Below are 14,861 nucleotides of genomic sequence, written 5' to 3' on the forward strand. Positions count from 1 at the left end.
ACTTCTTGAAGGCAGGAACAGTAGAAAACTTCATGTTTCCTTTGGCTAATCTGTTCCCTCACCTTTCCAACTCTGTTCAAGCCATCTCAGCCACATTATCACAGTCTTCAGTAGGCATGGAATATTTCCTCTGTGCTACCCAACATTTTGTGTAGTCTGTTCATCCAGCATTTTCTAAACCCATACAAGTTGTTTTTTTTTTGTTTGGCTTGCAAAAGATATATTTGAAAAGTCAGTCCCAGAAGCTTGAGATGAAATATAAAAACCACATGAATCAAACTTTGTTTTCTGGAAAGTTTAACTAGGCTCACTGTGTCAGGTGGATGTATAAGTGAGAGAGATGCAATTTGAAAAATCTTGCCTATAAAAGACATTAGAGAGATAACTAAGAGTGAGAACTAAGTTGGACACAAAACATACTAAAGCTTTTTAAGCCGCTGAAAAAAAATCACACTTTTTTTTTTTTTGCAACTTGTTTCTTATTCCTAACATATCACATATTTTTACCTTTTCATCTTCTTAATGCATTATGAAACTAGGTATAAAAAAGTTGCTCTAAAAATTAAAATATTAATGCGCTGTAGAAATTGTCAGAACAAATGAGCACACATTCAAAGAGAAAAAAACAATAACCGTTAAACATGTACAGTGACATGCAGTTATTTCACTTCTAATACTTTTTTTATAGTCCTTGCCTTCTGTTTTTGTTTTTTTTCCCCATCATAAATTATTGATACTTGCTCCATAAAGTTTAACATTGTACATAAATTTAGCAGCAATCCTAGCTTTAGGTCCTGATAGTGCTGCATGGCTGAAGATTTCTCTCTAAGCATTTCAAATCTAAATGTAATTCCATACAAAAGAATGGATTCACATTACAGGTAAGATTCATCCTCTTGCTTAATCTTGAGTTACCTCATTGAAGCTACTCACTTGAGCATCCTGCACAATCACTGGTAAAAGACATCTTCAGAAGGTAAGGAAATTCCCCTGTCTTAGGATAACCTGAAAAACCCTCCTTCTCCACTGACACACTCAGACACAGTATTTGAATTACAATTTTTGGGTTAGGCGAGAATAATTCCAACAGAAAGAACCCTTTGGCACACATACGTTTTGTATGTGCAGGCAAATGCATCTGTGCTTAACAAAGTCAGACTGCGCTCATAGCCACGTAAAACACAGCTGCCAAAAACAGTTACAAAAAATGTCTACTTTACCAAACAGAATTCATGCACGTGTATCTAGTCCTTTTTGCTCTTTTAAAACATGAAAGAAAGCTTTTGTCCAAGTAAACAGGGGAAAAAAAAATTCTGTCAACTTTAATAGGTAAAATATCCCGTTAAACAGGTAAATAAAAGGTAGATTTAGTAAATTTTCTAAAACAAGAGCAATGAAACGTAATCTGTAAGAGTGACTGCTTTATGGAAGGCAGATTACAAACCTCTACCTTGATCAGCGTTTAAATAATTCCATAAAGAGCTTATAAATGCTGCAAAGAAACATACCTGGCATCAACCCAGCAGTATGAAATAGCTTCTCCAGCATCGTTTTACTTTCATTGAACAACTCTTCTTTGGTTATTGGAAGATCTAGAACATCTCGAATAATCTCTGCTGCTTCTGGGGCTTGTCTACCTAGAACCATGGATTTCACATCCCAGTTATAGGTCTTTCCATAACGCCCACAGATCTCTTCATACACTTTTGAATACAGAATCTCAGTATCTGAAAAAAAAAAAAAAAAAAGGAAAAAAAGAAATTTAAACCTATGTACAAACAAATAGGCAGCTGGTCTTGCTAAGAGACCACATAAAAGGTCAGAGCATGAACTGCCGGGAGCCAGAAGACATGTAGCAGAGTGGATAAAAGGCCTCCCTTCATTTGCAGGAGGGAACCAAGGCTTCTACCATCGGCTCAGAGGTACTCAGGTTTCTCAAGCTCTCATTTCTGCATTAAGAAAATGCATCTTAGGGTCTCAACAAATAACTACCTGGATCTGCTCTTTCATCACCTTTCTTCACTATCCAAGTTAGCAAGCAGTGTCTTAATTTAAATACTCTATTTATGCTTTTCATGAGAAAGAAAAGAAAGGAAGGAAGGAAATCTGGTACTTTGGGGGGATGCCATCACATATTCCATTCAAATTGTAAAAAAAAAAAAAAGATTTAATTATTTAAGAGTGTCTTTGAGAGGAAGCTTCTAAGTGCCTTCAAAGACATTATGGCTGTTATTACAGAGCTGCTGGCACCACTGCATTTATAAGAGATTACTCAAGCAAAACACATTCACTTGTATTTCCAGTGGATTTCCGACAAGAGCAAACTTCAGACTGAATTTTGGCAGTGATACTATCAGCTTATGTCTCAAAGGTGGTTTTAGGTTTAAAGCTATTTTTTTAAAATACAAACAAACAATTCATCCTTTCCTCATCTCCTACCTCTACAAATTTTTGAAAAAGAAGGTCATTAACATTGAATTTAACATCAATATGGGGATGACATGTACTTCCAGCTCTTCTCCTCATTTCAGCAAAGATCTCAAACACTGGCTTTTCTACCAGTCTGTTTATCTTTTTAAGTAGTCTCCTCAGAAAAGTCAGCTACTGCTGTTAACCAGCTTTAATTTCCTTCTCATGCATGTCTCTGCCTTCTGTATCTCTAAAGATATGTCTATTATCATCACTTTAGAAACAAAAGGCAAAAGCAAGGAAAGAAAGAAGTTGCTCTTACAAGATTTATTTAGAGAAACTAGGGACTTCACTTATCAACATGGCCTTTGCCATGTGAAATATTTTTAATGGAGATAATAAAATAATGAAATTATTCAAGTGGATATTGTGTCACTTTCTGAGTACATAAGAATTATGCAGGAGTGATTAAACGTTAAGCTTTAACAAAGATAATATGAAGAACACAGTCCGAAGAAAGAAGCACAGAGCCCATGACTACAACAGATGCCAAGACCTTCTCTGCAGTTTGACAGACACTCCCTACTTCACCACAGTAATGTCATCCTGAGATCAGCAGACGAGTCTCATCTGAAAGCAAATGAGAAACACAGGGGCCATTTCACCATCGTGTGAACCTACAGCAGTGCAGAATAGATTCTCTGGATGTTGGGCCGAAAGGTCAGATGAAGACCCAACATACTTGTCTGGAATATTTAACAGAGCGCCAAAGGGTTCAACAAAACCTCTTACCTTAAAAACAGAGGCAAAAAACCCAATACTACTCTTATTAAATGCTCCTCAAACGACTACACATAAGGGAAAAAAATTACAAGGGATCTTGGAGACCCCTCAAACACACTGGAAAGGTATCATAACAGAAACACAGGCAAATGGGCTCTGAAAAGTGTTAAGCTGGCTGACACAAGAAAGGAAAAAAATAAAAGAGAACAATAACAAAAATTCCTCAATTTTGCTTGAAAATGCCAGCTGGTACTCTCTGCAAGCTAAGAATGTAAATTAAGAATATAATTTTTTTAATTCACAGCTCTCACTTTCCCTTTTTTTTATAAACTAGTTTTTCTTCTATATCTTAGACTCACCAGGTGATGGACATAACATTCTTACCCTAAGTTTAAATTTGAACTGAAAAATCAATCCTCATCCTATTAAATAGTACAAGCTAAGCAGAATTAAAACAAAGCAAACAAACAAAAAATTCAAGAACATCAAAATTTTCCAATGGGTCTCTACAATAATTACACATTAATCTATTTGAAGTGAAAGGTTCAACTTCATAGCTAAATATACTACTTTACTAGTCTCCTGCATTTTAAATATTGCATAGCTGACTTGTGAATGAATTTTTATTTTCCTTAAAAAAATCAACATTATTTTAATTTTAATGAGTAGATGACAAAAGCATGGATGTACACATTTTACTCACTGACATAGATGTTTCACTACAGCACATGAATAAAATCTGAAATCTGAGGAAAAAAAAATTATGTACACATACACTGTAAAATCCAACTGGAATCTGAGAAGATCACTGCTGATAAACCTGCATTTCTACATGCATGTATAACAGATAAGGACATGTTTCTTTTGATTGAAGACAAAGGAAGATCTATATGTTTCCCTAATAATTAAAGAGCATTACATGAATACTAAATAATGATATAACTTCAAGATTTCTTATTCCTATTGGAAAGGAGCAATCTCAAAAAAAAAGGCAGGCTAGCTTTGTCACCACTGTAACAAGAAAGAAACCACACACAGTTCAAAGGATTGATCAGAGTTTAAATATATCAGTGAAACATAATTTTATACTGCTATACATCTACTATGCAAAACAAACTATATCTAGCTCCCACACATGAATAAAACCCATTGATGAAATGACACAAGCAAAAAGAATGAGAAGTTCAACTCAAGTGCCTAATTACAAGCATCTACTGGTATTTACTCTGGTATGTCCAAGATATCCACAGATATCTAATGTTAAAAAGGTAATTTGGGCACGATTCACACTTCATGGCATAAGCAGCCAGATGATGCCCTACAGCATTCCAAGTGTTTCACACTAACACATTTCAGCAAGTGAATCCAGCCCCAGCTGCTAGCCTCCATCAGGAATACAAACTGAAAACACGACAGGACTTATGTGGCAGTGGCCTGCTCTAATGATGGAAAGGAAAAGCAAGAATTCTTAGCTCCTGCAATTTCAAGTAAATGCATAAGTTTTCAAAATACTCTTTTTATTTCTAGCTCTCATCTCTTGAAATATCTTTTATGTGGACATTATCAGCACAACGTATTGTCCATCTGCTTGCCACATTTCACTGGGAATGAGTAATATTTATTCCCTAGTCACATATCATCTTCTAGTCATTTTTATAGCGACCCTTCTTCAATATAAAAGCACAGTCAGCTCCACTGGTGTTGTTTAGAGTGTGTAAAAGCCAGCCACAATAAATACAGATAAAGTGCCCAAATGACAGAGGCACTGGATTACTCAGTTTGTGATCTGGTGCAAAAATATGCTGACATGTATTCAGGAAAACCTGCAGTCACTTGGAAACACACCACAGTGAAGATATTGAGTGCATAATCTGCTTGAATCACTGCAGAGTCACAATTAGATGAGCAGATCTACCTAGGCTGGGGGTACAGCAAACATCAAAACAGTATAGATGCCTCATGTTTATCACTTACACATAAAGACTTTTTAAGATGGAAAATTATGACTTCATGAATACAGAACTTAATTTTTTCAGAGGATTATACATCTTTTTATTGAATATTATGTTATTGTTATTCTAAAATAATCTCTAGTTTATCAAGTAGATGAGATTAGTAGGCATGAAACCTCCTTTTAGCCATAGCTCATCTTAATCACTAGTTTTGAGTTCTTTGTTTGAAGAACACAGTTTTTAAAATAAACAATCTGTAGCAGAAAACTGTCTTGCAATTTGTGTCAAAAGGTCAGTTTTGCACTTCCCCCTCAACATTCTTCTATTCACACTTTCATTACTATGAAAGCTAGTTTAAAAATGCACGACTATGGTCACCCATGATGGCTAAAAGGAAAAAAAAAAACCAGCAGTTTTACAGCTAAACTCAAAATCACTTACAGCAGCCCAGCAAAAGTAGGGACGAGGAAGGCAGGCAACAGAAATTACCTTTTGCATAATAGCCTAACTAGAGCAGTAGCTCAGAAAACAAAACTCAGTGCTTCAATCCATCCTAAGGGCCTAAGGCTGTTTTTCTAACATACCCTGACATTTTTCATGCTAATATGTTATGTACATATATACACTTGTATAACATTTACATACACTTATATAAACAATTCATATGCTTGTGCATATATATATATATATATATATATATATATATAAAGCATACAGGCCTTTATTTTCATATATTTACTTTTATATGGTGTATGTATAGAACTGTGTTTTACAGGCAAGAGTGTCTTTTAAAGAATGAAACTCAGGAGTACTAGCCAATGAATACAAATCAACCTGGAGCCTCTTGACTTAAGGGCTCATTAAAGGAATGTGGTTCAAAATGCTTAGCATTGAAAGTACACAAGGAAAAGGAATGTTCCATTCTTTACTGTAGTATTCCCCCATTCCTTCCATGAAGTTAAGAAGAAAAATGAAATCTAAATTTATCATCTTAGACATACCCACTTCACTGCCATAGGAGGAAATAAGCACTGGTTTCACACATGATCACGTGAAACATTTGAGCCATGCCTAAATGTCAAGGCTGATGTATCCAACCAGGCAAACTGAACCTAAAGGCAGTCTGAAGCACCAAACCAAGGGAAATGCTGCTGTCATATTCATGTCTTGCACCTTTCCACTCTCATAACCAGTACCACTTAAATTCATCTTACTGTTACCTGGAAGTTAAAGGAAGGTGAAGTATCTATTAAAATAAACATCAAGCACCAAATAATGGCTACTTCAAAATCATAAGCTACTTACAAAGAACAAATAATTTTGTAAAACATTTTACATGATTGATAAACCATAACTCCCAAAGATACAGAAAAAAAATTACTGAAAATTAAAATTACTGCTTCCAATTTAACTGAGTAATGATTTGTAAACCATTACATTTTTGATTAGCACTTAGAAAAACTCACTGAAAAGATCCATCATTCATTTTAGTAAGGAGTAGGTATATGACTGTTCTGGAGCTTTAATTTTTGCAAACCTACTTCTTATTTTCCCTTGTACTTGAATGTTAATATAAGTACACTCCAAGGTAGACAAACCTGTTGCATTGTGATTATTTTACTAAGTCCAGAGAAACATGTTACTGCTGGCTAATTCAGTGCTGTCAGTCTGTTTGCCCTTCTCTGAGAGATCCTACCATGAATTCAAGTTATTGCTGACAGGTTTAAAAAGGAAGTAAGTTTGATTCTCAAACAACAGCAGCTGCATGAAACTGTTCCCAAATGAGTATCACGTATTTCCCCCTGTGGGCTTATATTACTAGGAGAATTTTTCAATGGTAGCTACAGAGGAAGCCAATTTCTCATTTTATCTGCAGAGAAACATGGAACTTCTATGGGGAGAGGAAGAAACTTCTGAACAAATTCAAAAGGCTTTTAGTTTACATTAATACAGCAGACATATCTTAATGCTATCTTGTATTCATATATACACCTTATCCTTCTTTTTTAATGCCAAAGTGAAGTGAAAGAAATAGTTCAGAAATAAAGCATGCAAACTTTTTCGATGTGTAGCTGTAAACAATACTCTGGCACCAGTGCAAAACAACACATGAAAATGTAAAGAGAAATCTGAATTTCAATTCCAGAGCATGAGGGAATCAAACTTTGAAATATAAAGGCAATATACATGACTTAATACAAAATATTCTAAAAATGTACTTATTAAGCATCATCTATGTGACAGCATCTCATTAGTTTAAAAATAGAAAAGCTATTGATTCATAGAAACTGCCTGATATGCTTTCTTCGGCTCTTAACCATTAAAGACAGAACTATGCAAGCAGCAGTTGATATAGTGCCTGGAAAAACCCTGTCTGTTGGGTGGAAATCTACAATTTACAGACACAGCTTCTTAAAATGTGTATGGGGAGACTCAAGTCAGGCAACAGTTACACTATCATTAGTATATGAGCTACTATACCATGGAAATTTATACAAGCAATGTTCTCAGCCAGAGGAGCAATTACCAGCTCTGAACACCCTATTGGCTTATAGCATATTCACAAGGAAGTTAGCCTTTCACCAAGGGGGTACCTCCTCTTCTTGAGATGTTGCTGAAAACACAGAGCAGCAGGCAACTGGCCCAAGGAATTAAAAAGTTGTTTTGAAATTAGATGCTCTAAGGCACTTGCGTAAAACCATGCCACAACAAGGTGGATGAAACCATAAGGGTCACTGAGTTATCTAAGTCAGCAGAAGAATAGCTAATTTTATCTTCTTAATTAAGAGTCTGGTGGGTTGGCCCTGGTTGGGCCAGGTACTCAGCCAAGCCCCAAGCTACTCTGTCATTCTCCTCCTCCTCAGCTGGACAAGGGAATGAAAATATAACAAAAGATTCACGGGTCGAGATGACGGCAGGGAGAGATGACCCACCAGTTACCATCACAGGCACAACAGACAGAATTTGGGGAAATTACATCTGAGCAGGGGAACAAGAAATAACACCAAATTTTAAAAAACCTTCCTTTGCACCCATCCCATCTTCCTGGGCTTAGCTTTATTCCTAACTTCTCTTCCTCCTCTCCTGCAGCAGCACGGGTAAACAGAGAGGAAGGGTTGGGGTCAGTTCATCACAATCTCTGCTGCTCCTTCCTCTGCAGGAGTAGGACTCCTCCAGCATCTGGAGCACGTCCTCCCCCTCCTTCTTCACCAACTTCAATGCCTGCAGGCCTGTTTCTCTCACATATTCTAGCTTTTCTGCCCTGGCTGCTGTTGTTCAGCAAGTGTTCTTCACCTTCTTAAAACTGTTATCCCAGAGGTGCTTTCACTGTGACTGATGAGCTCAGCCTTGGCCAGAGGCAGGTCTGTCTTGCATCTGGGTGGCATTGGCTCAATCAGACATCAGGGAAGCTTTTGACATCTTCTCACAGAAGCTATCCCTGTAGCCCACCCTTCCACACAACTCTGCTACCAAAACCTTGCCACACAAAGCCAAATACAAATACATACTTTCTCTGGGAAGAGTTATCTATAAGAAACATAACCCTCCTTAAACAGGTATCCCAGAACTGTTCTGTTTAACCCACAACCTAAAAGAAAGCAGAAATGAAAAAAAAAAAAAAAAAAAAAAAAAAGTTGTGAAAGGGGAAAAAAGGGTCAGGAAATTTATTCCTTCCTCAAAAAGAAATACAACAAAATGAGGCCATAGAGAAAATTCTCTTCAGTACATCACAGGTCTCTCCTAATACCAATTTCCTTACTCTCAAAACATTTTAATCCTTCTAAGAATTTATACATATATTCTCAGAAAGACTATATATACATACATACATATACATATATATACATATATATGTATAAAGACTTGATCAAACTGCAAATTCAAGATGTTTGACTTTCAGTGTTACATGTTTTTAAATCACTTTCTGTAATACTGTCAAAATGTCTGTTTCCTCTACAGTGGAAACGTTTTAAAAGACAGAGTGACTTCCATACGAAAAAAAAAACCAAACATTACTTTTCTACTGTGGTCTTGGACAATATTCTAAATTTAATGGTGGCAATGTGCCAAACATTACTACCACAGAGAAGGCGTAGAGAACTACAGATTAATAAAGACACTCCCTCCTGCCCACTCAAGAGTGCCTAAAATTTTTGAGGTAAATCTGTTGATGGAGTGATTTCTCTGCAGTGATAACACCAAGAGCAGAAAACCAAACATGATCAAATGGCTTGGTTTTCCAAGAGTGAGGACATTTCATCATGGCGGACTATCTACATACAAGAGCAAAGTGACAGAAAAACTGCAGAAGACCTGGTCACAATTCTTTACCAGTTTTATACAAAGCACTTCTTATACTAACTATAATCTAAAATACACACAAAAATATCAGACCTTTGAGATTCATGAGACAAGTATGATATAGTGAACTGAAAATTATGTTTTATGAGCTGCAATGTTTGAAAACTGTAAAAGAAAATTCAAACCTATTATATAGACACCAATAAAAGGAACTTCCAACAAAACATAACATGGAACTTCCACACAGGTGAGCCATAGGCTTCTCTGAAGATGTGTGACCACAGCCCTCACCTCCCATGTGGGACTGAGCATCAGAATAGAGGGCTAGTCTCACAGAGTACTCAAAGGCCTCACACAACAGCAAGAGTTGTCCTGCCTCCAGACTTGGCAGTAAGCCAGAAGCAAGTTCTAACTGAGTCTTAGATCAAATACAGTCTGTAGCCCAGAGAAAGACTACCCAAATTTAGAACTGTCACAAATGATGGTCTTTTTGTTTCCCAACACCATTGGTAAAAACACAGAAATACTGGAAGAGTGCAATTTGCTTTAGAACATAATCAGCTTGCTTAAGATTGTAAGGATGAAATAAAACCTATACTTGGCCATAGAAATTTTTAACTAAGCCCTATTGAACCCAGTGAGAGAAAGGTACATGAACCACAGAACAGATTGGGTTGAAAGGGACTCTTCAAATACAACCTATTCCAATCCTCTTGACAGGGGCAGAGACACCTTACACTAGATCAGGTTGCTCATAGCCCCACCCAACACACAATGCTTTTGTCTTTCTGAGCTAAAATACCATTTGTACTCCAGAACCTGACCCACAGGCTGGCAGATGCTGTGCACTGAGAACACTTCATATGGCAAAAAGAATGTCTATTCACAGGAAATTAGGCCAGTCACTCAAGTGCAGTCATACTGTATCAGTACTAGGTCTTCCTAACAATATTCCCCAACAAACTGCCACTTATACAGAGTTTAGTACACAATAACAGATTTTTAACAGCATTCATTTTCTTCATGAGTATTTACACACTAATTCTCAGTCCTGATGCTGGAGACCTGCATAGTTTTCCTGTCAGTATGTATCTGAAATTTTGCTGAAAAGCTTTAGCCTCTCTGCATACATGTTTTAGTCCACCTAGTAATACTAGTATAGAATGTACACTAGTTATTTATTAATATTAATTCTAACTACAGTTCTATAGATAGAACTACAACTAGTTTAGTTATTATATAACTAAAAATAGACTGAATTAACTTTCATTAACTGGAAAATCTAACCAGAATATTTTAAGTTAGCCTTCTGTCATGAAAATTATTGCCCAAAATTTCTACCTCCCATCATACAAAATCTGTACTTAATATGACAGATGCAGATTGATTAGGAAGCCTGAAAAACAATAGCAAATAGCATCAACTACAGTTCAAGTAAGATATGGAAGAAACATTTCAAAATTAAATATCTGATGCAAAATACCTGTGAAAGGATTTCAAATCACCTCAGTTTGAAACCATCCCAGGTACATTCATCTGCAAAAAATTTCATCAACCTCCATGCTGCTGTAAGATTTAAAAATGATGGTTGACTGCCTCAAACACTGTTACCACTGAAGGACTTTGCCCATTGTGGCAAACTGTGTAAAGAAGCAAATGCTCCATCTGCAACCACTGAAGGTGTCTTCCCCAAATACACCTCCATGGATTCCTGGAACTTGGACTGTAAATTAAGCCACCTGACAGGAACTTGAGAAAAGATAAAGGTGGTACTGTTGTCTAAATGTAATCTCAGACTAGAGGGAGGCAAAAAAAACAGCGGGAGAAGAATATATCACTGATAATGGACAAGGAAAACCAACTGAGTAACCCTGCTAAAATCAGCTCAGACTAAATCTGGTAAGGGGAGATCAGAACCCACTGACTCAAGAAACCCCCTGGCTCAAAACTCAGAAAGATTGAGCATGGGATTAATTAGCATTAGAAGTGAGGGAATCATTTAACCAATAGAGTAAGAGAATTATGTAGTCCATGAACACCAATTCCCTTGTTTGCTAAAATGTATAAATACTGAAAATTTTTCAACAACTTCGGGACCCTCACCACCAAGAAGCCCAGGGTGAAGAAGGACCAATGAGATGCTGCTGGATCCATGGTTGGTGACTGTATTCTGCTTAATCTGTCAGTCTGTCTGTCCCTCCCTCCTCTCTTTTTTTATCTTTCTACCTCACATTTTACTGTTAAACAAAATCCATACTATTGATTTGGGTGTATGATCCTGCTTGCACCTTAATTCAGATGGAGACATCTCTCAATAATGAGATCTTAACAATTGCACACAATTATTTTATTGTAGTAGAAGTGACACAGACAACACTTAAAAGTTTGGCACATGTCAGGTACCTAAAGGCGGAAGTACTGGATCCAGCACCCACTTTCAAGTAAAATATTTTAGCTTTTAAAGCTTTTCTGAGAGTGTCCCTTTCTTGGCAAAGAGCAGATGATCAAGAAATGTTAACTCCCATGCTTGAGTCTAACTGACCTTGTATTATTTTAGCACATATGAAAACTTTAAAGTAGCATAAGGTCTTCAAACATCAAAATGCATTTAACCTAAATACTACTATCTCTTGTTTAAAATGGAAAAAATAATAAAACCGTATCAGAGACATTTTACAAGAAGACATAAAACTTATTTACAGTACAATCCTGAAAGAATACTGTAATTGCAAAAAGGTTCAGAGAGAGAATCGCACTAACATGTCAGTGAACCCAATTCACATGAGGACTACAGGAGAAATGGAAACCTGGAAGGAGACTCTCTGACAGCAGCTATTAGGGTTATATTTTGAGGTATCTCAAAGGGGAGAGGCTGAATCTTCTTTTGCTAGAGAGTGGTTCTGGGCATAATGGAAATATTACGGTATGACTCTGCTTTGAGTGTGACAGCTTAGAGTTACAAGAAACACTGCTGTGTATCCTACTAAATGAAATTAAAAAAATGTGTTCAGAGACTCAAAGAGTGCAAGAAATTTCAGTCCATAATTTCATTTTTCCATATGAGTAATGTGATAAAAGTAAAAGGAGATACTGAAAATTGAACTAGAAGTCATTCCACTTTCCCTCAATCTTTCTTTCTGCCTCAGTTCTGCAAGCTGAGGTCAAAGTTTACATCTTGAGACACAAACAGCTCCACTCTCCAGTGGCTGAAATTTAATACATCTGACACATGAGTTACTACGCTGGGGTGTTCTTAGTTTTACTGTAACATTTCTTGCAAAAGACAGGCTGGGAAATTATATGCTTAATAAGCAGATAGAAGAGATTTTTTACTTTATTTACAAAAATAGCCTAAACTTCCTTCACTCTATCTAAAAACTAAAGAAGGAAAAAAAATCCAGTACCCTTTCTCCCACAATCAGCAAAAGGAAAAGCCTCTCATTTATTTGCTGAATATATTCAACTGAGCCACTGAAATTAATAACTTTTAGATTAAAAGTCCTATACTTTTTGACCCATTATGTTTCTAAACTGTTAGAACACATCCTAGGCATATAGTTAGAGCTGCATAACCAGTTAAACAGGATAACTTACATGTTTCCTAAATGTAAGCAAAAAATAACTATGAGGTGCTCAAGTTCAATAATTTTAAAACAGCTGGCCAACCAAAGACCTTTATTTTCTGCAAGAGCTGCACACACTCTAGGCCACATCTTTCTAACAACCTCTGGGTAGTAGTTTCCAAAGAGATTAAAAACTTTGCACAGAAAATGCAAACATGGTAATCCATCAACAAGTAGAAATACCTTTTTTCTTCTATTTTCTGAAAAGCAAATCTAACTATTAATAAGAGAATCCAATTGTATAGAACATTGCAATCAGAGAAAGGAGAACTACACACTGCTGACTACAGCTACTGTCTGTAGTCTCTAACACAAACAGTTGCTTTAGTCATTGACCCTGCCATAAGCAAAGAGACTGGAGATTTTCTCCTTGTGTTAGGTTGACACAGACCATGGTGGTATTGCCACAGGGCTCTCAGGCTCTCATAACTTCTGTTACGAACTTGTATTCTATACAACTTTAAAATTTTTCCACTAACAAAATTGAAATTACACAAAAAAAATAAAGCTATTTTCTTCAGGAAAGGGGTTTCTTCTTCACAGTATTCTCTACCCTAATTATTAATTATAGAAAATCTAGCATGTCTCTTGAGATTTTTACTCCCTACACTGGACTCACAGAGGAGCTTAAGTAGCTCTTGAGCTGGAAATAGGAAGAATTTACACTGTCAGTACTGAAGCAATTAAATTGCATCATCATCATCATTATTCTGTGAAAAAATAAGTTCTTTGGTAGTCTGCAATTGTTTCCAAGGCTCCATTATAGACAATTAAAGTGGGTAATACATTTTCCAAAATTAGACTGCCATTAAGTACAGTTATACAATAGCTGTAATCATAGACAATTGTAAATTATTTTGTTGAATATATGATTTACACCTCTGGGCTTACATTATCAACACCACTTTTTTATGGATTGAAGGAAGGGAGTTGCTACTGTTAATTAAACAGAACTACAGGTTATTGAAACCAATTCCTTCACTTCTACCCATGGAAAGTCCACTACCTGTAAGGTACTCCATCTTACACCTTTGATATCCTACACCACCTAGGTGTTGGGCAATTTGTAACCAGTCATAAATACAATCTTTCTGAATGATGTACTTATACGATGCTCTCCTCTAAGAAAAAGAATGGCATAAAGAACATGGGGTTTGGGAAAAGTTATTTATATGCACTATCAAAGCAGTTGCCAAGTCAAGATGACTCATAAAATGAGAATTTCAAGATGGTAGTGAGAATAATTTCTAGGAAAATAAAATCAAATCTCTGGGTTTTTTTTAACCTAAGAACTTAGAATTTTACCTTGTTACTGTAAATACATATACTCACTACCTGCTCTTTAAAACAAATTGCAAAAGAAAGAAGGGGAATAGTTCACATCCATTTTGAAAAAGGCAAAGCCATGGTCAACAGTAAACTATGCAAAATGAACTCTGAATCGAACATTCCAAGGAATTAAATTTTGCAATACTGTAAAATTTGCAATCAATTGATATATAAAACATTTGACATTTTAGAACACAAAAAACCAGAACAGCAACACTACTTCTTGCTCTTTACTCCTAGATGCCTTCATCCATGAAAAATGAAAACATTTAAATTAAAAATGGTAAAAGGGTAAATATAATAAAAATATGATCTACAACAATAATAACAGTGAAAGTTATTAGGCAGTAGAATAGCAATTAGATAGACTACAGTACCTTAGTGGCCCAAATACTTTCATTTTCCCAAGACATGTTCCCCATGAAACATTGTTTTTAATTTTTAAAGACTAGAAATTTATTAC

At 36.0% G+C, this 14,861-nt stretch overlaps 1 protein-coding gene across 1 annotated transcript in view; it reads right to left on the bottom strand.

The window, feature by feature from the left end:
* LOC119709953 (pseudouridine 5'-phosphatase) overlaps positions 1-14,861 on the bottom strand; it is a 65,600-nt gene that overhangs the window by 40,419 nt on the left and 10,320 nt on the right. Inside the window, exon 2 of the mRNA XM_038158410.1 lies at positions 1,509-1,727. Coding sequence (XP_038014338.1) covers positions 1,509-1,727 — 219 coding nt within the window. The remainder of the gene's footprint in view (positions 1-1,508; positions 1,728-14,861) is intronic.

The sequence above is a fragment of the Motacilla alba genome, chromosome 1, assembly GCF_015832195.1.
Source record: "Motacilla alba alba isolate MOTALB_02 chromosome 1, Motacilla_alba_V1.0_pri, whole genome shotgun sequence".
Classification (NCBI taxonomy): Eukaryota; Metazoa; Chordata; class Aves; order Passeriformes; family Motacillidae; genus Motacilla; species Motacilla alba.